Source organism: Phyllopteryx taeniolatus, chromosome 6, assembly GCF_024500385.1.
Source record: "Phyllopteryx taeniolatus isolate TA_2022b chromosome 6, UOR_Ptae_1.2, whole genome shotgun sequence".
NCBI lineage: Eukaryota > Metazoa > Chordata > Actinopteri > Syngnathiformes > Syngnathidae > Phyllopteryx > Phyllopteryx taeniolatus.
Window position 1 is genome coordinate 13,320,141 of NC_084507.1, and position 26,830 is coordinate 13,346,970.

Sequence of the window (26,830 nt, forward strand, 5' to 3'; positions counted from 1 at the left end):
TGCTTTTTAGGTTTTATTGTGTTGCAGATACTGAAAATACATTAACATTAAAACTGAAAAGACAATACTGACGAAATATTGCACCAGAAGTCATTTTCTTGCAGTAACAGTATACAGTAACTTTATTTATATTTAAATGAGCCGACTGGACCGAGCCAACAGTTTTGATCCTGCATCTCCGCAGACATTGCTCACTGACATTGAATTAACCTCGTCAGGCTTTCTCTGCAGCCAAGGGGAGCCATTTTGCTTCAATGCTCAAATCCCTGAGCAAAGTAATACAATAATACATCGGGTATAAATGTAACACATTTCATTCAGTGCAGTGTGTGCTTGTGCTTGAAGGCAGGATGGATATGATGAAAAACAGCTGAATCATAAAGAAAAAAATACTGTACAAAGTATTTGCACGAACAATTCATGGATGTCAGACATTGCAATCATACAACACAATGAACACAAAAGCCAGCCAAAGTGACATATTTATATATGTCACTTTGCGTGCTTTGCGTGCAAACTCGATAAAAGTCTGCCACCATCATTCAATGTAGGCGTTCATGACTTCATCCACATTATTTCCTTCCTGCAGTTTCATACAAAACTGGATTTTCTATAGTTGTGTCCGGCTATGGCTTGGTTTGTGGCGACAGACGCTCTTCTCTCTTTTCTGCTTGAGAAGTGGAGTTGAGAACCATCTCTTGTTGTTTCTCTATCGCTTTCTCTGGCTCTTTCATCCTGAAATAGGAAGAGAAGAGTCACTTCCATCTCTGTGTCAGAGTAGTTTGAAAGTGTAGCCACCAGATGTCCCTATTTATCAAATAATACAAGGAGAGGTTGTGTATTTACAGTAGAGCTATACTGTACATACTGTATACCAGTGGTTCTCAACTGGTGGGTCAGATCCAAAAGTGGACCCTGGGACCATTTTGAGTGAGTCACGGACAGGTAGTTTGCAATTACAAGGGGTGTTCTGTTTATGATGGTACCGACATACGATGTTTTGCAAATGTCGTGCAATGAACTAGTTTGTGATGAGGGGCAAGATATGAGTGAACTTTTGTGGCCATATCTTGTGCATTTGTGATATTTAATTTTACTATATGCATGTTTGTATGCACCATTATCATGTTTACCTTCTTAATATGGTGCCCCAAAAGAGACTGTGAATATGTTAGCACCTGTAGTAATGTTTAAAAATATGATATGTGAACCACGACCTATTTCTGATTCACTATTAACAAATTTACCTATTTGTATTTTTTTCTGACAACCTATTGTTTGTTACACACTGAAAAATCTCTCCTATTCAATTTTTGTGCTAGTTCTATAACACTCTAAGATGGCGCCAAAGCCCTGACAAATAGTAAAGTAATAATTGTGTTCAAGGAAATATGTTGAAGTGATACAGCTCGAGAGTAATGAGGGTATGTCAGGGAAGAGCTAAGTTTAGCCTGGGTTGTTAGTGGAAGTTACAGAGAGTCTTCGCTGCATCTGCATGTACATGTGTTCTTCTGTGAATCTTCTTTTCAAATAAGATCATCAGTAAGTCATTCATTTTTTAAGGGTAATATTGTAATGAGTGTTTTGGGATCACGGTGGTATATTTAAGGTTTAAACTATTAACATAGGCGATGAGAAACATTTTTTAGGGGGGCGTCAATTTCTTGTGTTTTTTTTGTTGGGGGTTTACTGTACAAATGTTCTTTATTGTTTTTCTGGAAAAGTGCTTCACGACTTGACAACAATAGGAAAGTCCAAGGGTGACAACAGTTGAGAAGCACTGCTGTATATAGTACTGTCATATAAAGGACATTATTTAATGGAGGAGAAAATGAGTGATGATTAGAGATTAGTGAGCCAATGAGTCCAGTGAAGAAAACTAGGAAAGAAAAGATGTTAATAATTATTTTTATTACAGATTTTTTTTTCATCAAGCTATCATAAAGAAATTAAACAATGACATTACGATATGTTTGAAGTGACATTTTCGTCATGCTTAACAGATGTTTCCTGAACCCAAATGGGTTCTGTTAGAGGTGGGGAACCTATGGATTCATGAGATCATCTAAACGTTATGAGGAACTGTCATTTTAAAAAACAAAAACAACAGAAACATAACAAAAAACATCTTTTTAGTATGGCAGTTAGTTTTAAAACTGCATTTAAATTTAAATACAAAATAAAATGAATTTAGGTGCCACGGTGGCCGACTGGTTAGCACATCTGCCTCACAGTTCTGAGGACTGGGGCTCAAATCCCGGCCCCGCCTGTGTGGATTTTGCATGTTCTCCCCGTGCCTGCGTGGGGTTTCTCCAGGCACTCCGGTTTCCTCCCACATCCCAAAAACATGCATGGTAGGTTGATTTAATACTCTAAAATTGCTCATAGGTGTGAATGTGAGTGCGAATGGTTGTTTGTTTCTATGTGCCCTTCGATTGGCTGGCTACCAGTTCAGGGTGCACCCCGCCTCTCGCCCAAAGATAGCTGGGATAGGCTCCAGCACGCCCGCAACCCTAGTGAGGAGATGCGGTACGGAAAATGGATGGATGGATAAAATGAATTTAGATACAGAAAGCCATTTGACTTGTGACTGAGTGTTTTTCTGACTTGATTTCTCCTAATCCTCCTAAACTTTCTACCATTGATGGATGAGCATCCTCCTTCAATGAAATGTGTATGTCAGGTGCTTGCAAAAACAAGTATAGTACATTTAAGATACCTGATGTTGAAAAATTAAAATAAAAACAGAGGCATGTAAAATGTGCTGTTTAGAGTCCCACATTAACCACATCATAACTTACTCGTGGCTAAGTAGCTAAGTTATTTTTTTATTCGTTTGGAAACTAGGTCAGCCTAAAGAGCCAAATTATGTACTCATGGGTTTCTAGCTAGTTAGATTTGTGATTAGATTATTTAAGGATTAGGGATGGGTTTACTAAGGTTTGCCATGGATTGGGGGCCCTGTGAAAAAATATCACTTTGGGCTCCTCCGCTCCAGTGCTGGAAATTGAAACTACAGTGAAGGGTGTGTTATTTAGGCTAGTATGCTTGCTAATACTGATGAGCCTAATGTTAATGTGATTTGTTTGTGTTGAATTATTAAACTATTGAATGTAGTTGTTTATGTAACGTGTTCCTAATTGTGTACATGCTAGATGTATTTTTTTATGTTACGCTCCATTTCAGATGTTTAGCCATCTTGTGTTCAAATACTTCTTTTGGGGGGCGAGGAGAGCATCAATTCTTTGTGGATTTTGGCTATTCGTGGCAGGGCTCGGTCCCTTTCACTTGTGACTAGCGGGGGTTCACTGTACTATTTACATCCATTGATTACCTCTAGGATTGTTCCATCCCAAACATGCTATCGGTGGCATTAGCCAAAAAAAAAGATGAGTCAAAGTTAATAGGTGGTTAAAGCAAAGTGAAGTGTCAAGAAGAATTTGAGTTGAAAGGGAAACATTTTGACTGTTTTCGTCAACCTTTGCATCTGAGCTGGCCGGTTATTGGTAAGGACGTCCCAGCTAGAGGTAGAGCTGTCATGAGATCAGAAAACACAATCACAAAAAACACAGTGCAAAATCATTGATTTGATCGAAGTATTATAAGTCACAATTGATTGTATGAGATCGTAGGTGATATTTTGTCATATAGGGAGATTTAGTTATCTGAAGGACAGTAGTTCCCAAGGATTGTCAGTACATTTAAGGCTGAAGAGTGAGTCAGTGTTGTATTTGAAGTACAATTAACTCCAAGGGCACTTTGGGGATAACTTATGACAAAAGAGTAAAGGTACAATCAGCTTCTGAAGCAATTTTGATTAAATCCTCCACAAGCACCATGGGGGCACGTACAAAGGAATCACGCCGCTTGTTTTCATTCAAAGCAATAATTAGGAGAGCAAGTCATAAGTATTGGACAAGAGTGGTGTTATTGCAGCAGAGCAAAGAGGATCGGATTATCTCCAGTGCTAATCTCGGGATCACTTTCTCTTGTTTTTCACTTTCATGGTTAAATCCCACCAAGCAGATTACAAATTGACTGAATTTATTTATTAGAGCCCAACCAACGCAAAGAATTTCATCCCACATTAGCATTTGTTGGATCGTACAGCCCATTACGCGTTTTTTTTTAGGGGGTTTGGCGCAGGTGTAAACGACAATGTCTGTGAAATGCACACTATCAAAGTGCTGAAAGTAGCTTAGTTGAATGGAATGCAGCAGTCATTAGTGTGAGAGATTCCTCGTGCTCCAGCTTTGACAGGTCAAACGTCCGTTGTGGATAGCACCGTTATACAACCACTAAATAAACGGCATGAGTAAATAACACTTGCATGAATAACCATTCAATACATATGTTGTTGACCACTCACTTATATTCACTGTTGTTTTCTATATTTATACCAATGTCAACCTTTATTTTGTGTATTGCGCTTGCGAGGAGAACGCTTCCTCGAATAACAATTTAGTCAAATTCAAGCAGTGTCCCAATTTAGGCCGCATCTAATTACAATTTTAAATCATTCATTTTTTTCACAGTGCTATACTTTGCGGAAGCACACATGCCAAGATTCTTTGCTCACCACGCCTCGGTTTTCGATAAATACTGTACTTAATCAAAGTAGCAAAAAGTGCAATGTAATATTTAAATATATATATTAATTGTTTAATTGATCGTTAACTGTCCCCATCAATGTTCATCCTGAGTTTCACCTAGGAGCCAAGCACTTTAGAGCTACTCAACGTTTTGGGTCCAGGGACCCCTTACAAAGGAGAAATTGTCACATAAAAAAAAATGCCCAAAAAACATAACTACCATGTGGGCCTATGAATGCCGTAGGAATTATAAAAGATACCTATTTTTGAGAAAGAAAAGTTATAATATTACAAACCATTTTTATTTTTTAGAGAAAAAAAATGGTTATGAAAATGAAGTCCTATTTTTCTTTTTCTGGGGACTCCATCGTTCTGCTGGGGGACTTCAATGCTCACGTGGGCAATGACAGTGAGACCTGGAAGGGCGTGATTGGGAGGAACGGCTCCCCCGATCAGAACCTGAGCGGTGTTCTGTTATTGGACTTCTGTGCTCATTAGGGATTGTCCATAACGAACACCATGTTCTAGCATAAGGGTGTCCACATGTGCACTTGGCACCGGGACACCATAGGTCGCAGTTCGATGATCGACTTTGTGGTCGTGTCATCGGACTTGCGGCCGCATGTCTTGGACACTCGGGTGAAGTGCGGGCCGGAGCTGTCAACTGATCACCACCTGGTGGTGAGTTTGCTCCGATGCTGGGGTAAGATGCCGGTCCGACGTGGCAGGCCCAAACGTATTGTGAGGGTCTGCTGGGAACGTCTGGAAGAATCCCCTGTCAGAGGGAGTTTCAACTCTCACCTCCAACAGAACTTTGCTCGTGTTCCGGGGGAGGAGGGGGACATAGAGTCCGAGTGGACCATGTTCTGCGCCTCCATTGCTGAGGCGGCCGACCGGAGCTGTGGTCGGTGCCTGTCGTGGCGGCAATCCCTGAACCCGTTGGTGGACACCAGCGGTGAGGGATGCCGTCAAGCTGAAGGAGTCCTATCGGGCCTTTTTGGCCTGTGGGACTCCTGAGGCAGCTGATGGGTACCGGCTGGCCAAGCTGAATGCAGCTTTGGTGGTCGCTGAAGCAAAAACTCGGGTATGGGAGGAGTTCGGTGAGGCCATGGAGAAAGACTTCCGGATGGCTTCGTGGAAATTCTGGTCCACCATCTGGTGTCTCAGGAGGGGGAAGCAGTGCACCATCAACACTGTGGTGGACAACTGATTAGCACATCTGCCTCAAAATTCCGAGGACCTGGGTTCAAATCCCGGCCCTGCCTGTGTGGAGTTTGCATTTTGGCCCCGTGCCTGTGTGGGTTTTCTCTGGGCACTCCGGTTTCCTCCAACATCCCAAAACCATGCATGGTAAGTTAATTGAAGACTCTAAATTGGCCGTAGGTGTGAATGTGCGCACGAATGGTTGTTTGGTTATATGTGCCCTGCGATTGGCTGGCGACCATTTCAGGGTGTACCCCGCCTCTCGCCCGAAGATAGCTGGGATAGGCTCCAGCATGCCCGCGACCCTTGTGAGGATAAAGCGGTACAGAAAATGGATGGATTGATAATATAATATAATATCATTATAAATGTAAAAAATAAAAAGTTATTTTTAACTTACTGTCACAATATCAAAAATAAATAACGATGTGCTTGCTAAAGGTTGTTTATTTCTTTATGTCTGTGTATATTCTCCATCATCCAGGTAATGGTAATCTGCAACGGTTGAATCGAGGCAAGTGGGCTCTTCTTGTTGTTGGCGTTGTTGTTGTGCACCAAAAGGTACAGTCCCCGGAAATCAGACAGACAGAGCTATTGAATGGTTAGTAGCCTAAATCACCAGAAATTTCATTCATGCCCATGTATGGTTGGGATCTAATTGTCACGATTATACGGTATTCGCAGTTTCCTCGGTAGATTGTTTAATTCCGCACATTTTAGAAGAACGCTGAAATACATTTCTCAATCCAAAAGGGGATGTTACAAACAACACAGTTAATAAGCGCTAGTCGTGTCCTTGTCAGGGATGAGTGCCACCTGTTTACAGCAACTGTTTCATGGTGGAGGAGAGTGAAAAATCTGCCGAGAGACAGGAGAGTTAAAGCAGTGGCACCAAAACGGCAGCAAACTGGTGGTCGGCCATTTTCAGGACAGATCCAGAGTCGGTAACTGACCTAGCTAAGCGTCTTACCGTATGGTCTTGATGATGAAGCGGACAATGACGGCCAGGCCTACACAGCCGCACATTATGCCTATCACGATGGCGGTGACCTCACCTATGAGCAACAAGTCATCAAAACCTCAGGGAGAGGAAAGCACGAAGCACAGTGATGTCGGACTTACCCGAAGTGAGCTCCTTGCCTGACTCTACAACAGACAAAGAACAGAATGAATCATTAGTGTCACACACGTCACCATGATGGGAGGCTTTATCTGATCAGAGTGCCGCGGCCTCTCTGCCTTCGACAGCATTGCTGATGTATCAGGCCTTCCAGTTCAATCACTCTCCACAATGAGCACTTTACACAAATTATTTCTCCTTTTGTCTTTTTCTACAACTCGGCCTCCCCCTTTCCCGTCTCCCTGTCCCCCTTTTCCTCTCCCGTTTTCTCAGTTAGGAAAACAATGAAGTCAGTGTTTCGCTTTTGCAAAATCCCTTCTTTTTTTTCTAATCGGCTCGCAAACAAACACCGCTCTTCTTGCTGGCTTTTCGAACCCCTCCTCTCTATTTCTGTCATCCCTCACTCAGAAGTCTTTAATATTCCGACATCTCTCTCCACATTCTCCTTTTTGCTTGCTGCATGTAGTGCTAATTTTGCGCTCTCATCCATATGGGGCCTTACTGTGATGGTATTGTTGATTACCAGCAGAATACTAGAAAGCAGTAGCTTCTTTCATGCAGAGATCCTGCAAAATTGCCAAATCATAGTTCTAACAGAAGATGCGGCATGCATTCACCAGTGCAATCCAGATAAGTGAGATATTTCCATAACAGTGTGTGTGCTTTTTATGAAATTATCAATGTTCATTTATGGTCAATTTTAGGCCATGTCGTAATGAGCAGCCAGGACTGGGATGTGTGTACCGCTTTCAGACTTTGCAACAATTTCCCGATCCGGTTCTATGTTCATTAGAACAGTGACACAGGAAAATTTACAGGCACTGTGAAAGGACAAAACAAGAATAGTCTCAAAAATGTTACTTAAGATGATTAAAATGCAGTAGAACCAGTAGGCCTCAGCCAAGGCTAACTAACAATGTTTGGTCTGGCTTGGTTGATGAAAAAAAAAAACATATATGGTGGTCCATACCACTCCACTCCAATCCTTGAGATCCCAGTAATGCACACAGAAAGCATTTTACAGGCAGTGTCTTAACACCAAGAAGTGAAATAAAGTTCTATTATCTGGATCTGCACCAACATTTAATGTGTTCCTCCTTGGTAAGCGCCACCTCAACAAGAAATATATTAGATTGTGGTGGTGTATTTAATGTTGTGGACAGACAGTGCATATTAAACTATACACATATCCAATAAAATACTGCATACATACTAATTCAGAGTTAACTTTAAATAATCTCAGAGCCATATAAAAATGATAATGTTGAAATGATTTTATTCAAATAATTTAAAAAAAATGACAATTTAGATCATTTGGATGTGCTCTTTGTTTTTCTTCTTAATCTATTGCCAAGGTATTCATTATCAGCAGATACTCAAAATCAAGTAACTCGGACTCCGGTGCAAAAAAATGTAAACGGGATATTTCTACATGTCAACGGGTTAAATATGGAGTGAAATACCTGCTAATTAAACAATCTAGCCGTTTCTCACCTGCAGTGAAGGAGGCAAAGACGGCCCTATGGTTGAGCGGCTGCGTGGCGCGGTAGTTGTCTTGCAGCAGCATCCGGTCTGGATCTCCAGCTTTGCTGGAGAACAATATGGTCTCCATCTTCAGCAACTGCAGAGGACAAAGGGAGGGATGGCTGGAACCTCCTGCTGCACTACAACAGTAAAGTGAGTTTTTTGTTTCGCCTATAGAAGATGTCACCAGGGCAGGTTAAGGCAGATGTTATTTTGTTCTTATTTTTATCTGGAAAAAAATATTGTATACGGTGTATAATGGTGATGCATGTTCTTTGTTATTGTACACTGACATTCTGTATTGTACTATTCTGCTGGCTGGTAATTTCATGTACTGAATGTATATATATGTACAGTATTTAATGTACAGTATCTTGTACTGTAGATGTGTACCGTGTTGAAAATTGTTTTGGATATTTTATGTCACAAATCTACAAAAAAAAGGTCAAACTAAAGCTCATCACTATAATTGTGAGGTTAAATATCGTAAATGTGGTGAAGATAATCACACAAACGATCACTGGTGGGGATGTGAATACATGACTTCCGCGGACATGTTGAAGTCACCAGCGGTTTTCACCTGCTCGTTCTGTATTTCCAGTAATTATGGTACCCACTAACATTGTATGATGCCACACCGGCCAAGAGAATCGCTGCAATTACGGAAGGTGCTCTTCTGCATTTGGAGTCGTCTCCGTGCGAGACAATTCACTTTTTTAAAATACGCTGGCTGCGGGCGTCCACCAAATTACGAAAACCTGGTCTAACACGCCTTCTGTGCAGAGTTACGTTCAATGCCCAATCGTCACGAAAACAGAGCGCTCTGAGTTTTCTTTCGTAACCTTTTCTTTTCAATTTGGCCCTAATCCTGTTTTGGAATATTCGGATGGGTCTCGTGTTAAATATTAATTTTAGAATACGCCATAGGCCAATAAAAATAATATTTGCGAGCTGGAAATTAATTTGGGTACCCTGCTTTAGAACAATTGCCCTTTTGTATCACATGAAAACTGAAAAAGTTCTTGCTCCTGTGGGGATTGTTTCTGTTTGAAAAGTGCTTTGAGATAACTGTAGTGGATGTGTGCAGGTGTCAGGCCCACCTGAGCCTTGGAGATTTGAACCCTCTCATTGAACAGCGACCAGATTACGCTCTGGTAGCAGGGTGGTGTCGTCAGGGAGCCATTGTAGCGATAATAGCGTCCTAAATCCTCAGGGAGCAGAGACTGCACGTCAAAGGCTGGTATGAACACTTTCTGGTCTATTGGTAGAAAAGCAAAAACAATGTTATTTTTAATTAATAAGTAATTAACCTCCACCAAAAATGTTTAGAATTGCCTCTATTAGTAGTTTAAATTGTAAATATACTGGAAACTATTATCCCAAAACAATTACTGTTTTAAACCCATCTTACAATATCCATCCATCCATTTTCTGTGCCGCTTCTCCTCACTAGGGTCGCGGGCGTGCTGGAGCCTATCTATCCCAGCTATCATCGGGCAGGAGGCGCGGTACACCCTGAACTGGTTGCCAGCCAATCGCAGGGCACACACAAACAAACAACCATTCGCACTCACATTCACACCTACGGGCAATTTAGAGTCTCCAATTCATGCATGTTTTTGGGATGTGGGAGGAAACCGGACTGCCCGGAGAAAACCCACGCAGGCACGGGGAGAACATGCAAACTCCACACAGGCGGGGCCGGGGATTGAACCCCGGTCCTCAGAACTGTGAGGCTGACGCGCTAACCAGTCGTCCAGCGTGCTGCCTCTTACAATATTACCCTTAAAAAACAATTATAATTTACAGAGGATTTGAGTTTGAAAAAATGCATTAGAATTGTGCATGTACAGTACATGCACGTGGAAAATACAATGTAACTTCCACTAACAATCCTGGCTAAATTTAGCTCCTCCCAGACATGTAAATTTTGTTCTTCAGTTGAGATGTACCACTTCAACATACTTCCTTGACACCAATTTCTATTTAGACAGGGCTTTGATGGCATCTTGTGACATCCTAGGGAATTTCAGGAATAGTACAAAAAGCAAATAGCTGAACAGGTGAATTTGTCAACAGTGAACCGCAAATATGCGGTGATTTCTGCTTAACCTATTTTACATACTGTATTTTCTGTTACAGTTACCAAATAACTGTATAGCCTCAATTATACAGACAGCGGTGCCTTGAAATAAGAGTGACCTGACTAACGGGTTTTCTGTGATATGAGCCATTGTTCAGCTGTGACTTAATACGTGTGCTGTACGGTGGGCAGTGAACTCAACTTATTTCACAACAATCAGCAGTTTATAGTGAACAATTCTTCAAAAACAAGGTTTCAAGCTGTTTATTTCCAATCCCAGATGAAGTTTACAATGCAAAATGCCATTATGGGCAAACTAACAGCATCGGTTTTGCGGTGTTGTAAAGCACTTTAAGCAACAGATATTTGCGCACAAACGCTGGGGCAAGACATGTAGCAGTCTAATATAACAATTCTCACAGGCACATTTTACTATAGCTTACGGAGGAGCTGCGACAATCTCTATGTATTTCTGGATGTCTATATTTTACTGCCCCCAGGTGGCCAAGGTGCACACACCAGAAGAAGCAGCACAAAGTCCACTGAATACCAAAATGTGGAAAAAACATTTTAATTCTCTAGACTGAATTTAGTCATGCGGCACGGTGGACGACTGGTTAGAGCGTCTGCCTCACAGTTCTGAGGACCTGGGTTCAATCCCCGGCCCCCCCTGTGTGGAGTTTGCATGTTCTCCCCGTGCCTGCGTGGGTTTTCTCCAGGCAGTCCGGTTTCCTCCCACATCCCAAAAACACGTGTGGTAGGTTGATTGAAGACTCTAAATTGCCCAAAGGTGTGAATGTGAGTGTGAATGGTTGTTTGTTTGTATGTGCCCTGCGATTGGCTGGCAACCAGTTCAGTGTGTACCCCACCTCCTGCCCGAAGATAGCTGGGATAGGCTCCAGCACTCCTGCAACCCTTGTGAGGAGAAGCGGCTCAGAAAATGGATGGATGGATGTATTTAGTCATGTCATTATTTTTTTAAAGTTCAATATTATATAGTGCTATTTTTCTCATAAAAAAGCACATTATAGACATTTTTGTTGTTTTTTTTGTGAGGCTGGAATGGATTAATGTCATTTCCATTCATTTGAATGAATAAAAACTATCTGAGATTCAAGTGTTTGGAGTTACAAGCATGGTCACAGAACAAATTAGCTCATATCTTAAGGCACCACTGTATATCAATGGTCTAAACACAACAGTACAGTTTCTGGACATACTTGCATGTCTGATGCGGCTCAGGTAGTTGATGATGTTGTTAAATGCCGGGTTGGTCTCCTCACCTGTCTGAAGAACATATAACTTGACAATCCCCAAACCAATACATGTAAAATTTGTTGAGTGTTGGTTTGACGTTACCACAATGAGAATTCCTAGGACAGCTAGGCCGTCCCTTTGCGTCATAGCAGCAGACATGTTGGGGTAGAGCTCAGAGTTGTAGTGCAGCACGTGGAGCTGTAGAGTGGAGGGAATAGCACTGTTAGTTTCTCCTTTTTCACACTATTGGATGCGGCTCCTGACACCCGAGGGTTGAAAACAGGCTTCATTATTTGTGTACCCATTCATTTGATTTGCAATGTTTTCATGTCTGAGTTTCACCTGCTCACCACTGAGGAAATTGTAGTTGGCCTGCCAGTGACCGATGGACAGGAAGTACCCTGACTAAATGGCCTAAAGATTATTTGATTTGCGAAAAAATGCACCAGAAGTACACATTTGTGTAAGCCACGAATCATCATGCTAGCGGTATCATAATTAATCGATTAATCGAAAACTAATCGATCATCATATTACTCAACTGTTTTGATAATCAATTAATCGTTTAGAGTCATTTTTTTTAACTTGAAATCGTCCAAAGCCTCTGATTTCAGCCTCTCAGTATTTTCTGATTTCTGTAGTCCTGCAAGAACGCAGACTGATTATCTCTGGGTTTAATCAAAATAAGACATTTGTAAACATCTGCTTGTCATGATACATATCCGTTTTAACTGGACCTAGTAACAAGCGGAGGCTGAGAAGATTATAGTGAATAGTTTATTGAAAAGGAAGTGGGAATTGGATCTCTGAGGCGTGTGGCGGGTCGTCGAGACAGGGGACGTGCGGCAGGTGGTAGCATGAGCAGGTGGATGGCTTGGTGGCGTGGGGGAAGAAGTCAGCAAGGTGGGGAACACATAAGGAGCACTGAGGACGAGGAAGAACATGGAAGTCAGACTAATACAAATAAGGCATAGCTTACGTGAATGTACAAGGCCGGTGTACCACGGTGGAATGTTAATACTCTGGCGAGGATTTCCAGCATCTGGCAGGCTTTTATCCAGGCAGAGATGACAGCTGATTGAAAACAGGTACACGGCCAAGGTGGTGCTGATTACAGGGAAGGGAGAGGTAGAGGGAGGGGGTGAGAGAGCGAGAGGGGTGCAAAGCGCCACCGAAGCTCCAAAACAGGAACTACAAGGATAGCTCATAACAGTAGCCCCCTCTCAAAGGATGCCTACAGGTGTCCTGCCCGGCTTCCAAGGGTGGGCTGCGTAAAGGTCTCTAATCTGGGAGTCATCGAAGATGAGTTTGCGGGTGATCCAGGAGCGTTCCTCTAGGCCATACCCCTCCCCGTCTACCAGGAACTGGTAGCCCCTGCCCCTGGGCCTCACATCAAGGATGCGAGAGACGGTGAAAGCCGTCAATCCCACATCTGTTCAGCTAAAAAGCTGAACAGATGTGGGATTGAGGATTTTGGCGATAGTTTACGGGATTCGGTTTGGAGTGGGAGGAAAGCCAAACCATCTGACCCATCAGGCGTGGGAGAGCGATGAAGATCCATCAGCCGCTTATTCTTCTCGGCAGACCGAGTCAGAGCCGCCCTGACGTCCTTCCATACTGACTGGACCCGTCGCAGGTGATCCCTCACCGCATAATCCTGTTCCTTAAACAACAGAGGTTGGAAACCGTAACATGTCATGAAAGGAGACATACCTGTGGCGGAGCTGTTGAGGGAGTTGTGAGCATATTCAACCCACGAGAGAAAGGTGCTCCAGGAGGTGGGAGCAATGCAGCAAAGAGCCCACTCCAGATTCTGATTTGCCCGTTCCGTCTGGCCGTTAGATTGTGGATGGTAACCAGAAGACAGACTGGCTGCTGGATGGGGGGTGAGTACATGCGCGAAAGGGCGTCAGGCTTGCTGTTGCAAGAACCAGGACGGAAGGAGAGGTTTAAATAGAAGCGGCTCAAGAAGAGGGCCCAGCAAGGTTGTCGGGGATTGAGACGTTTGACAGAACGGAGGTATGCAAGGCTTTTGTGATCGATCCAAATGATAAATGGAGACTCATCCCCCTCCAGCCAATGCCTCCACTCCTCCGAAGCCCAGATGATAGCCAGCAACTCACAGTTGCCAACATCATAGTTGCTTTCGGCAGGGGACAGACGACAGGAAAAAAAAATAAAGACATAGGGATGAAGATTTTGGGACGTGGGGTCCCGCTGCGAGAGGACGGCCCCCGCTTCAGTGTCCAAGGCATCAACTTCCCCCACGAACTGGGGTCAGGGTGGCGTAGGATGGGAGCACTGGTGAACAGGGTCATTAGCTGGTCGAAGGTTTGGGATGCGGCCGGGGTCCACTGGAAAGGGGAGCTGGTGGAGCTGAGGCTGATGAGAGGAGTCGCGACTTGACTGTAATTGCGGATGAAGCGGTGATAGAAGTTGGTGGATCCCAGGAAATGTTGTAGTTCTTTGCGGGTGGTGGGAGTGGGTCAGTTGACGACTGATTGGATCTCGGCTGGGTCTGGTTGTAATTGACCTTTGGCAATGATATAGCCCAGGAAGTGTACGGAGGAGAGGTAGAATTCCCACTTTTCCGGTTTGACATACAGGTGGTTCTCAAGGAGGCGCTGGAGGTCTTGGCGGACATGACTGCGGTGTTCTTCGGGCGAGTGGGAGAATATGAGGATGTCGTCTAAGTAGACGAAAACAAACCGATTCAGCTTGTCGCGGAGGACGTCATTAATGAAAGTTTGGAAGACTCCGGGGGCGATGGTTAATCCGAACGGCTTGACCAGATATTCGAAGTGTCCGAGGGGGGTATTGAAAGGTATTTGTCTCCCTCTCTGATATGGATGAGATGATAGGATGATTGCGTAAGACCAATTTGGTGAATATCTGGGCGTCACAGAGGTGTTCAAATGAGGGGTCAATGAGGGGTAGTGGAGATTTGTTTTTAACAATGATTTCGTTTAGTCCCTGGTAGTCGATGCAGGGGCGGAGCGTGGTGTCTTTTTGCTCAACAAAGAAAAAAACGGAGAGAAGAAGGCCGAATGTTTCCAGAAGCCAGAGAGTCACGGATATAATCTTCCATCGCCTTTATCTCAGGGCAGGAAAAGTTGAAGAGACTGTTGGAAGGGAGAGGGGCGCCTAGCTGAAGATTGATAGCGCAGTCATAAGGATGGTGGGGGGGGGGGGGGGTAGAGAAATAGAAAGATCCTTACTGAAAACTGGGGAAAGGTCATGATATTCTTCCGGCACCCGGGAAAGGTCGACTGGTGTGGCAGGTGGTTGAGGTTTGCTGGAGGGTGGCAGGGCAGAAAGCAGACAGTGCGAGTGGCAGTGAGGACTCCACCCGGTGATAGCAAGGTGGGTCCAGTCTATGGCGGGGTTTTGCTTCATGAGCCAGGGAATTCCGAGGACTAACGGAGTCTCAGGGGAAGAAATATAATAATGAAATGTCCTCACGATGGTTTCCTGAGATGAGTAATGTAAACGGAGCTGTTTGGTGGGTGACAGGGGAGATGAGTTGCCCATCCAGGGCAGTGACTTTTTTGGGTGACTGGAGTGGTTCGAGAGAGAGTTGGAGCTGATGTGCCAATCCCTCGCAAATAAAATTATCATCTGCGCCGGAGTCAATGAGGGCAATAACGGGTGTGTTGTGAACGGAACCAAGAATACATGCGGGAACGGTCATACGGGAGAGAGAGCTTGGGGAAGTGGTGGTTTGGCTCACCACTGTGCTCTCGGGTCATGGTGAGTCTGGTCTTTTGGTCTCAAGTGGCATGTGGAGATGAAATGGCCTGATATAACGCAATAAATGCACAGTCGCTGGTGACACGACGCTGACGTTCCTGGGAGTCTAACCTGGCGTTGCTGAGTTGCATGGGTTCGTCTGCTGCAATGGGGGGTGGCGAAGTGGCGGTCGGAGGTTCAGAAGCTGGCCGAGGCGCAATGCTCACAGAGGATGTCATTTTACACGCTCCTAGCCCTTTCTCTTGTGCTCTTTCCCGTAGCCGGTTGTCCAAACGAATGGATAAGGAGATAAGCTCTTTGAGGGAGGAGGGCTCGTCCCGGGCGGCAAGCTCATCTTAGAGCTGCTCTGAAAGTCAGTTGAAAAAAATACCCCTTAACGCCGCATCATCCCACCCGCAAGTATCCTAAATTCTACCGAGTACAAAGCTACGGAACTAGAGCCCTGAGTAAGCATGAGGAGGCCTCGGGTGGCTTCCCTGCCCTGAACGGGGTGATCAAAAACTTTTTTTAGTTCCGCAGAAAAGGAGGGGAATGACGAGTGTACCGGGGAAGAGTTGTGCTATAACGCGGTAACCCATTTTGCTGCTTTTCCGCGTAAGAGGTTAGTTACGTATGCTACTTTGGATTGTTCGGTGGAGTAGCTTAACGGTTGTAGATTGAATACCAGGGAGTAATTGAGGAGGAATTGACTGCATGCACCTAGGTCCCCGTAGTAGGACTCGGGCGGAAGTCTCTTTGTATGGGAGGCGGGATGAATCGGAGGCTGCGGGCTCGGGAAGAGTACTTATGGGAGGGTGGTCGGACTGCAATTTGGCAGAAAGGAGGGAAACTTGTTGCGTAAGAGTGGTTAAAGATTCCATGATTTCCTGGAGAGCTTTGTCCTGTCTTCCTATATGGGAGCCTTGGAGGGTGAATGCTTATCTCAGCGCCTGCGGGGTTGCTGGGTCCATGATGGCCAGAGTATTCTGTCACGATACGAAGGTATCCGTTTTAACTGAACCTAGTAGCAAGTGGAGGCTGAGAAGTTTGTGGTGAATAGTTTATTGAAAAGGAAGTGAGAATTGGATCTCTGAGGCATATGGCGAGTCGTCGAGATGGGGGACATGCGGCAGGCGGTGGCGTGAGCAGGTGGATGGCTTGGCAGCGTGGTGGAAGAAGTTTGCAAGGCGGGGAACACGGAAGGAGCACTGAGGACGAAGAACATGGAAGTCAGAATAATACAAATAAGGCGTAGCTCACGTGAATGTACAATGCCGGTGTACCACGGTGGAACGTTAATACTCTCGCGAGGATTTCCAGGGTCTGGCAGGCTTTTATGCAGGCAGAGATGATGACGGCTGATTGAAAACAGGTGTGCAGCCAAGGTGGTGCTGATTACAGGGAAGGGGGAGAGAGAGAGAGAGCGAGAGGGGCGCAAAGTGCCACCCAAGCTCCAAAACAGGAACTACAAGGATAGCTCATGACACTGCTTTTGCTTTGGAAAACAATGATCAAGATTAATAACATTAATAACAACTCTATTTTCTGACATGATTCGGACCAAACTGGTAACTGAGTCATAATTAATTCATGGGAAAAAATAATAATCAAGTTAAATGTACTATGAAAATAATGGTTATTTGCAGCCGTAGTATGAATAACCTGTCATTAACATGTAGTTGAACCTGAAACAGCCTTAGATGTGTATATCAAACTAGGAGCCCGTCACGTCGGAACCAAAGAAGTAGCTCTCAGTTTCAAAAAGGTTGGTGACTACATCACTCCCTGTCATGTGATATTGCTTAATTGTTGTGTATTTGGTTTTGTTTAATCTTTCAACAAAGCCAAATAAACAACAATAATTGGTCAATACACAGTAGTAGGAAAAAAAATATTTTGCAATTAACTTTAAATGGAATTATTTTTTTTTTATCCGCTTTGATTACTGGATGGAATAATCAAGAGAATAATCCATTCTAAAAACATTCAATACTGAGAGCCCTAAATCATATGGATCAGTATATGGATCAGCTGCACCAGCTCTATTGTCTGAATCTGATTGGTCTTTTGAACAACCTTTTTTTATTTAATAAAGACACATTATATCAGAAACAATTGGAGGATGTCTTGTGGGATGCATTGTGTTCACCTCCAACCATGTATTTAAGTATAGTATTAACAGTAATACATCATAATAATACAGAGTAAGTAAACGTCATTTGACATCTTGTTTACAACATGCAGATAATATATACAGATACATTCTGAGGATTCTGCGAGAACAACCCCTGGTAGGTGCTGCTGTTTAGGTTAGCAACTGAGTTTTTGTGAACTCAGAAGCTCTTTAATGTCAGTGTTTGAATAATAGAATCACTGCCAATTTTCTGATGGGGAAAGGAAAGCATTTATTTGAAAGACCAGGCGACTATTAAAGAGATGACCACAAACCCACCCAGGCACGGGGAGAACATGCAAACTCCACACAGGCGGGTCCGGGATTTGAACTCCGGTTCCCAGAACTGTGAGGCAGATATGCTATATGTTCAATATGATTATGAAAATAGAATATACTGTATACGATCGGAATGACTTCCATCCATCCATTTTCTGTACCGCTTATCCTCACTAGGCTCACATTCACACCTACGGGTAATTTATAGTTTCAATCAATCTACCACACATGTTTTTGGGATGTGGGAGGAAACCCGAGTGCCCGGAGAAAACCCTGTTTTTTTGTGAGGCAGATGTGCTAACCAGTCGGTCACCGTGCCGCCATTAAGAATGACTTGTTTTATCTAATTACTTGTTGTGGACAATAACCATTAAAAAATAAATAAATAAATAAGTTGTTGTTTAACCACTTATTACTCACACTGTAGTTTGAAAATAAAAGTTATGAAATGAAGGAAACACATTTTAAGAGATTTATCATTATATTGGTATGTGTGCAAATGTTTGGCCACTTATAATAAAACCTCAGAATTGCATCATTCTGCTACATTTTCATTCTGATGATTCTGATGAGGACACCAAAGAGACTTCATCGTCACATTGACCATGTTTGTCTATTTTCTTTGGATGAAAAGTTTTTGCTGAAATTTTGACATTTAAACATTTAAATAATATTTTCCCTTTCAAAAGTAATACAAGTATCCCTCAGGCCCGATAATGGTATTATTTCCCAACTCTAGCACATACCTCTGCCTCTGCACTTTGGCCGTTGATGGTGTGTTCACTGCCCCCGTAACTCGGGCCGCCGTTGCCCCAGTGAAGGTGCATTTGTACGGCTGAGAAGAGCCAGGGAAGCCCACCCAGGCTCATCCAGTCCGGCAGCTCGATCACAGCTGGTGGTGAATTGCATTTAAGCAAAGCATTTAACCAGACGCTAGCTTAATGAGTGAGTTTTAATGTTCACTCATGTCTTGAAAAACAGTTGAAAACTTTGCAATGAATCAGTTGCTGAGCTGCGATTAAATGCTGCAGCATGAGCACAGGTGATGCTGTTCGGTTACCCGAGGGAAGAAAAAAACCCGCTACCATGGTTACCTGTGTGTCCATTATTGTACAGCGTGAATGGTTGGTTGCCGTGCTGACTGTAGCCCAGCGGGGTGAGGGGAGTCAGAGCGGGGTCATATTTAGTTTGGGTGGTCACCACATCAACAGGAGACTGAGAAGTACCACCACACTCGGGGAAATGTTCCGACCACTCAGACTGACCCACCATGCCTTCATGAGGAAACACAGAACTGATGGTGAGGTTAATCATTCTGTGTAATGAGCTACATAGGCCTTAGTGTGGTTTAATTAACCAAATATAGATGTAGAAATATACAGTATGTTTAACACGTCATAAAGAGATTTAAAGAATAGGTTCGTGGCCACATAGGACATACCGGTAATATTCTGCACTTATGTTCTTCTGCAATACACTCAACAGTCATGACAACAAACAAGCAACAAATGCCTTGTATTTGACATAATTCCATTGGCATCTTGAGACAATAAAAATGTTTTTTATTGTCCATTTAAGTAATGAAAACAATTTTGTCTAACCAAGCAGTAGTTTTAGAAGAATTAAATTGCAGCAAGTCTCTATTAAAGACATAACACTTACTAACAGTACTGAGTTTTCATAGTAAATAAAATTAAACATGTTACAGCAGATAATGAAAACATTTTTTTTCATTGTCATTCAAATAGTGTTTATAATAACAAAAGTATATTTATTTTATATTTGAAAAATTTGAAAGTGAATCTCAATCTCTTCTCCAAAAAAATAATAATTACTGCACAAATTCTTAATTCCATTTTCTAAACATTCCAAATAATTGTTACAAGGTTGCATTCTTTAATTATTTTGTGTGTGTGTGTGTGTGTGTACATTAATCCTTTCTTAAATATATATTACAAATGCCAATTTGTAAATTATTACAAAATACAATAAAACCCTACTTTAAAAAGCTCAAATATATTTTCTTTGTGCCTGATTTCAAGCCTTTTTTTTTGCTGTTCGAGACTCAGTTTAATTTTTATGTCTGTGTCATGCCTCAAAAATGTTTATTTTTCTTTCATTTTGTGCGTGTGATGTGTTTACCTCCCACATCTCTTTTATTCAACTGTCTCCACTCATTCATACCCTTATGTTCTCCGATTGATTTGATTTTTTTTCTAACTCATGCTTGTGTTTGGTTCTGCTCCCTGCTGGACTGCTTTTAATTGTTACTTGATATTTTTGCAAAATTTCTGTAGATTAGGATTAACTAAGGAATAGACATCAGAGAACAAAATTGGAGAACGCCTCTCATAAGGTGCAAGACTTAAGACAATACTGACTATTTTTTACTACGAGAATAATGCAAGCAGGCTTGTTGAAATATAAATATAGTATCTAACTTTTACATTTAAAATACATAGAATAGCTTGATAGCTACATTTATAAATGATGGGAAAATATGGGCATAAATAAGAGCGGGAGTGCACAGAGTGAAAATGAGACAGACTGGGCGTGTCTAATTGCATGTTAAAAGAAAGAATAGAGAGGGAGTGAGAGATGGAGACACATGAAGCAAAGAATCTGAATTACAATTGCAAGGGGAGGAATGTGTTACAAAAACCCCACTGACAGTGCAACATACTGTACATATAAAATATCCTGGAAACGTTTGCATCTTTTTTTTTGCACAGAAACTGTATTTTTAGGACTTATTGTCGTAAATGTGGTTGTATTTTGGGTTGAATGCTTAGGCTTTTTAAGATATTTTTCAAAGACACATTAAACAATGTAGCGACATGCTGGTGGTTAGCACATCGCCTTCACGGTTCTGAGGTCAGGAGTCTGAATCTGGGATCTGGCCTTCCTGTGGTGCGGAGAGTTTGCATGTTCTCTCCATACTTGTGTGGGTTTTCTTCGGGTACTCCGGTGTCCCCCCATATTCCAAAAACATTCATGCAGTGGCGGTCCTAGTGTGCATGCCGCCCTGTGCGAAATCCCCCTTTGGCGCACCTAACAGGAACAATTTAAATGCACATTGACGACTTTTACTGTGCAATTTTTAGTAAACCTACACACAACCCCCAAAAACTTTCTAAGAATATAGTACTCACTTACTTTGATATAATGTAAATTAATTTAAAATGGAAAAAGGAGAGAACATTGCAACTTGCGATTGTCGACTGTTGGCCTATAACGAGACCTCGGTCGCTGGTTAGCTTGCGTTTTTAATGAACCACTTGACAAAGCAAATACATACACATGCGGCCATGGCACGTTCTACTAACAACAAGCTAACCGTAGCTCTCCCACCAAATACAGGAAGCTTTGAACAATGAAGTCATACTTCCTTGACATTGATAACCTTTTACTTCGTTTATTAGTAAAACCCATGGAAGACCCCTGACAATGTCTCCATGAGGAAATGGAAATTCCCCATTAAAAAAAAATATTACCAATGATTTACGTCATGATGCTAATAGAAAATCATTTCGTGTAGCATTTTTTCTTTGCAGAAATGCCGCCCTGTGCAGTACATGTATTGCACATACCAGAAACCAGCATTGCATGCATGTTAGGTGCATTGAAGACTCTAAATTGTCCATAGGTGTGAATGGTTGTTTGTGCCCTCTGATTGCCTGGCGACCAGTCCAGGGTGTACCCCACCTCTTGCCTGAAGCTGGAATAACTCGTAATAGAAGATGGATGGATGGACATTAAACAAAGTAGGCCCGGCTCATCCAATCAACATCACTCACATGCACAACACGAGGACCACAACCGTTAATGAAGTAAACAAGCAACCCCCAACCTCCCCAACCACACTGTAGTTTTAATCAAGCCCCTATTTGCCTCCCACCCCCTAATTCCCCACCACAGCAAGGTTGACGCAACTTCAAAAATGAGCCCCGCCGCACCGCCACTTGTCGTCATGGAGGTCTCTATGGTAACCAGAGGCCGAAAATTCTGAGCCTCTGTGCTGGTCCACCTCTCTGAACACCCTGAATGCATCAACAACAAAAGCACACACACAGTGTTTCACGTATGCAAATAACAGATAACGGATAGCCTCCACATATTTCCCATCGCTCTTCTATCATCAAACATGACTCTGCGCTTCCTTGTGATAAAATGTGATTATTTTCTTCTGTTTTGTGGAAACCAACTTTCCACTTCAGCTAACAGCCAAGTGCCTCATCATGCAATGGTGTCACACATCCTCACACAAGAACAAACAATCACATGTCATAACAAGGCCCTAAATCCAGGCATCCTCAATTAAAGTGGTCCGGAGGGGAAAATGTCTTAAAGCTGTGCTCCAGAATGTATGATAAGCACTATAACTCACTCCTAAATATTTTGGCCTCACCAAAAAGATAACATTTTATGACATCACGCAAATCTTGTCAGACTTCATTGAAAGCAGTGATTCTCAAAGTGTGGTACATGGGTGCCCTCAAGTGGTATTCAAAACAATCCCAAAGTGCAGTTTAGTTGTATTTAACTTTTTAATGTTGCACTGTTTGTTTTTATTAATTAATTATTTTATTTTTTTATTTAATGCCACACTGATTACAGTCCAACCTTCCACACAATAATTCCCTCTAACCTAATTCACAAACTGCAGCGTTTTGATCTGTGTGAAGCTGTTTGTGAATGGATTTTTATTTTTATTAACTTTGATCCCAGATAGTCAGAATTGGTGATTCAATGACCAAATAACTTCTTTTAAGCAGTGGCTTCCCACTGGGCTGCATCCTTAGTCCAATGTTTTTTATCTCTCCGAACTTATACAGTCATTATTCTGCCTCCCAACAGAATCATCTAATTGTTAAACATGCTGATGTCACATTGGATGTATACAGTCCAACTACAAATATCATTACAGATCTGAGGTGCTAAATCTAGTCGAGTGGAGCGTGACCAACGTTCTGCACAGAGGCCGAGATGGTGTGTAATTTTAAATTTTTAGGTGTTCTAAGCTGGCTCTTAAACACGAGTATTATTGTGACAAAGTCACACTGGGCCTCATTCACTAATAAATGCATAGAAATGTTCTCACGCTGCGCAAATGTTGATCATATACATAAAGTCACCGTCAGATTGATGACACGTGCACACAGGCCAATTTTTTTCACACCATTGTGTGTATGTTTGTGAATCAGAATTCTTTCTAAATAACGAGTTTGTGCCCGCGGTGCTGCAATCTGCATAAACCATGCCTCTATTTCTCGAGATATGGACGTCCATCTGTCGCATCTCAGGCCACGTGGGAAAGTTTAAAGTCACGAGATTGAAAAAAAATAAAAATTCACGAGATGTCTCCAAATCATTAATAATGTTCTTAATCTTTATCCTTTTTTCAAAAACTTGGTATCATCGGAAAGCTTTCTAAACACAGAAACTGACAGCATATAATAATAATGTTAATCATTTTTAATTAATTCCAAAGTTCAATTAGAGAAGGTAGTACAAAACATGATACAAACAATATATATATATTTAAGAGCAGAGAATGAACAAGCACTGCATAAGTTCTTCAAATAGACAGTCGTAAGAAATAAACATAGCACAGCAAAGAGGCATTTGTAGTTGATAAAATTCATGATATTAGCGTTGAAAGCAACGGAAAATTTATGAGCCAATTGCCAATCGGAGTGTGTCACGATTCAACCACGCCAGCGGCGATGTGTGTGAAACTCAATTTATGTACGTCATATTCGCACATGCAGAATCACAGAAAAATATATAAATCAGATTGTCGTAGAAAGAATGCTGAGGCCTTGAACAAACGCGGAAATGCGGCAGTCCTCTCGCATTGGTTGCTGGTTGATTGCCTACACCGGACTGCACGCAGACAGTCGCTGCGGGGTACACACAAAAATAAAAAAATATCGACTATATATAATATATAATATAATCGATATATAATAATACTGTGCAAGCACTTGAATCAAATGAGTGTAAAAGTGATGAGAAGTTCCATTGAATTGTTATGTTGGACAGTCAACCCATTAGCAAATTCCTGGTTTGAGTTATTATCGTTACAATTATTAGGATTGTTTTTATACAAGATGAAGTTGAAGTTTTTGGGAAAGCTGATCCTGCATTATGTGTGCGTATGCATGGTCTGAGGAGGTTCTAAATTTGTTTGTCGAGTACGAATATATATATATGACTCACAGATTTGTGCGTCAAACATACGTACGAATGATTTAAGCACAAATCTGTGCATACGCACAGTTAGTGAATGAGGTCCAATGTTGTTTTTTTTCCTCCATAAACTGAAGGAATGCACTCTGAATCATCATATTTTACATAACTCTATTTGACATGGAATCAAGAGCATCCTGTCCAGCGCAACCATTGTGTGGTTCGGTAGCTTAGCTGTAAAGGATCAGAAATCCCTTAACACAGTTGTACGCCTCACACGCAGAATGATTGGCACCAATCTGCCCCAAACTGAATGACATATACTGTACCATGCCAGGCTTTTGTCTTGGGCCTTAAGTATTGTAAATTACCCTACAGGTCATCTGGCTGCCAGCCTTTTTGTTCTTTCCAAACGTTTCCATTCTAGTAAATGTTCCATTTCTCATTTTGCTAAGAGCTTGTTCCCCTGTGCCGTGCACAGCCTGAACAACTCAAAGCTAATTCCAAATGATGTGGCTATTGTTTGGCACTTTATAGTATTTTGCACCTTTTCTCCACTTTTGAGTCAGGTAAGCCTGAGTGTATTTGTAGTCTTTTTGGTAATTTATTCTGTACAGTAATTTATTTCTTTGTACTTGTTACACTATTGTGACAGTGAAAAACCTTGTAAAGTGAATTCAGAGATTTGTTTCTAAATACATTACAACAGAGGTCGGCAACTAGCGGCCCACAGGCCATAAATGGCCCACCGTCAATTATTTCTGTCCCGCCAGCTGACGTTTGTCAAGGCACGATAAAGAGCCAGGCTGCTCCAGTGCAGTAGTGGGGGGGGGGGGCTGCTACAGCGCTTCACTTCACGTCCTTGTTACAGATGTAGAAATTGAAACATGAACATCAACAGTTTGAGGCTGAAACGAATGCCCTTTACATTACTTCCTATGGGAAGAATTATCATAAATCAATTATAAAACGTTTCACACCTAATTTGAAAAACTTATAACGCATAAACAGCTTTATTTGCCTTCATGTTTTTGAAACAAAATCACATTATCTGTTTACACCGAACTTTTTTGCGCACTTACACACCCACTCGTTCCACTCGCAAAGATGCAATGAATGAACCATTTGATTGGCCGAGTTGTGTCATGTGGGAGTAGTTGTAGTTCAATTGGTCTGTGAATTTCCTGTATGCATACATTTAATGCCATAATAACCAACTTGAATAGACACCAGTTAGTGTCTGGCACTGTATCTCCAATGTATGCCATGTGCATGGGTGCTTCACTCCCTGAATACATGCCGGGTGTGCGCCCCATTCATGCCCACTGTGCCATTGTCCGTAGCATAGGCACGGTCAGTGTGGGTCTGCAGTACAATAACCTGTGTGTTTATTGTGCTGCGCAACAATACAGGACACAATTTGGTATGCTTCAGGCCGTCCCATCTCCCTGTCCCCCCAACCCCCCACCCCTCTCTCTCTCTCTCTCTCTCTCTCTCAGTGGCCTGTCACTGTCATCCTTTTACACTTGCCTCTCTCACTTGCCTTTTTTCCCTGCACTCTTCCTCCTCGCTACCTCCCTTCCAGCCCTCCATCATCTCTGTGTGACCACTGTGCTCACGCCAGCTTGCCCAACTGTAACTAATACACACAGAGAGGCAAGGAGAGGGGCAACAGAGGGAGAAAAGGCCAGGATAATGACACACGAAAAAAAGCCTTCACAATGTGCAGAAACGTTTTGGATCGTACTTGGATGTAAGCGTTTGCACTGTATTTTCTCATTTGAAGACTTAAAACAAGTATTGTATGGTTAATGTGTAAAATACAGGTGAGGAACCTACAGCCTGTGGACCATATATCCTCCGTGTGTGGGCATTTAATAAGTCCCGCCATTCAATTCTAAAAATAAATCAAACCTCAGAGGAACTGTCCGTATTAATGTAATATGTTGTATGTTGTAAAATGTCATAATTTTTTTTCATTACGTCAGTATAGTATTAGTGTGATTAGTAAGGTTCACCGCCACTGCTGTTGTGCTTTAGTTGTTTGTCCAAAATATTTGTGTGCATGTTTTTTAAATAAAAAAAAAATCACTTATTTTAAAATTCCTAACCTGGGTTAAAAACTAAATTCTTGAACCAACAATTTACATACCTTGTCTAAACTGTACCAGCACAAACAATCATGCCCCACATGACCTCATCAAATAAACAAATACACTTCATAACTTACCAGTGTAAGTCCAGCTAGTCTCCTCTGGAAAAAAAAAAACAACAGAAGAGTGAGAACTCCTTTAAACCTGGATTAAATTCGTAATGCAGAGAAATCCCAACAAAAACTATTCAAAACTGATGACAAATTGTACTGCTGTCCTGCTGCTATTGTACTGTACATCTTTCAGCGACACATCTTTTATATAATGCAAAAAAAAAAAAAAAAAAAACTCACCCAGCATTGATTAATATGTTAATGAAATTCTTACCAGCAGCTGTCCAATGAAGACCGGGAAGGAAAAGGAGCATAAAAAGAGCCACACAGTCCATGTCAGTCTTCCTTGCCCACACACACACAACACAGTGAAACGGACAACAGTGGACGGAGGGATGAGGAGTGAAGTGAGAGCGTGAGGGGGGCAGAAAGGGACACGGAGTGAGAGACCAAGAGAGAGAGTGAAGAGGGA

The 26,830-nt window shown here is 42.3% G+C and overlaps 1 protein-coding gene across 3 annotated transcripts; it reads right to left on the bottom strand.

Moving 5' to 3' along the window:
• Positions 1-26,830, bottom strand: ca14 (carbonic anhydrase XIV). 3 transcript variants are annotated; one of them, XM_061777389.1, is made up of 14 exons: positions 26,633-26,737; positions 26,383-26,406; positions 25,696-25,791; positions 19,055-19,234; positions 18,707-18,852; positions 11,882-11,977; positions 11,743-11,809; positions 9,540-9,697; positions 8,410-8,536; positions 6,918-6,941; positions 6,766-6,850; positions 6,612-6,653; positions 3,480-3,533; positions 1-735 (listed from the first exon to the last, which is right to left on the bottom strand). In XM_061777389.1, the coding sequence occupies exons 4-14, from the start codon at positions 19,230-19,232 to the stop codon at positions 627-629; spliced, it is 1,086 nt and encodes a 361-aa protein (XP_061633373.1). In that variant the 5' UTR covers positions 19,233-19,234; positions 25,696-25,791; positions 26,383-26,406; positions 26,633-26,737; the 3' UTR covers positions 1-626. The 3 variants fall into 3 exon arrangements, 2 of the variants coding, with proteins under 2 accessions (XP_061633373.1, XP_061633372.1); XM_061777388.1 differs by lacking the exons at positions 6,612-6,653; positions 25,696-25,791 and having other exon boundaries at positions 26,633-26,824; XR_009789094.1 differs by lacking the exon at positions 25,696-25,791 and having other exon boundaries at positions 641-735; positions 3,480-6,653; positions 26,633-26,830.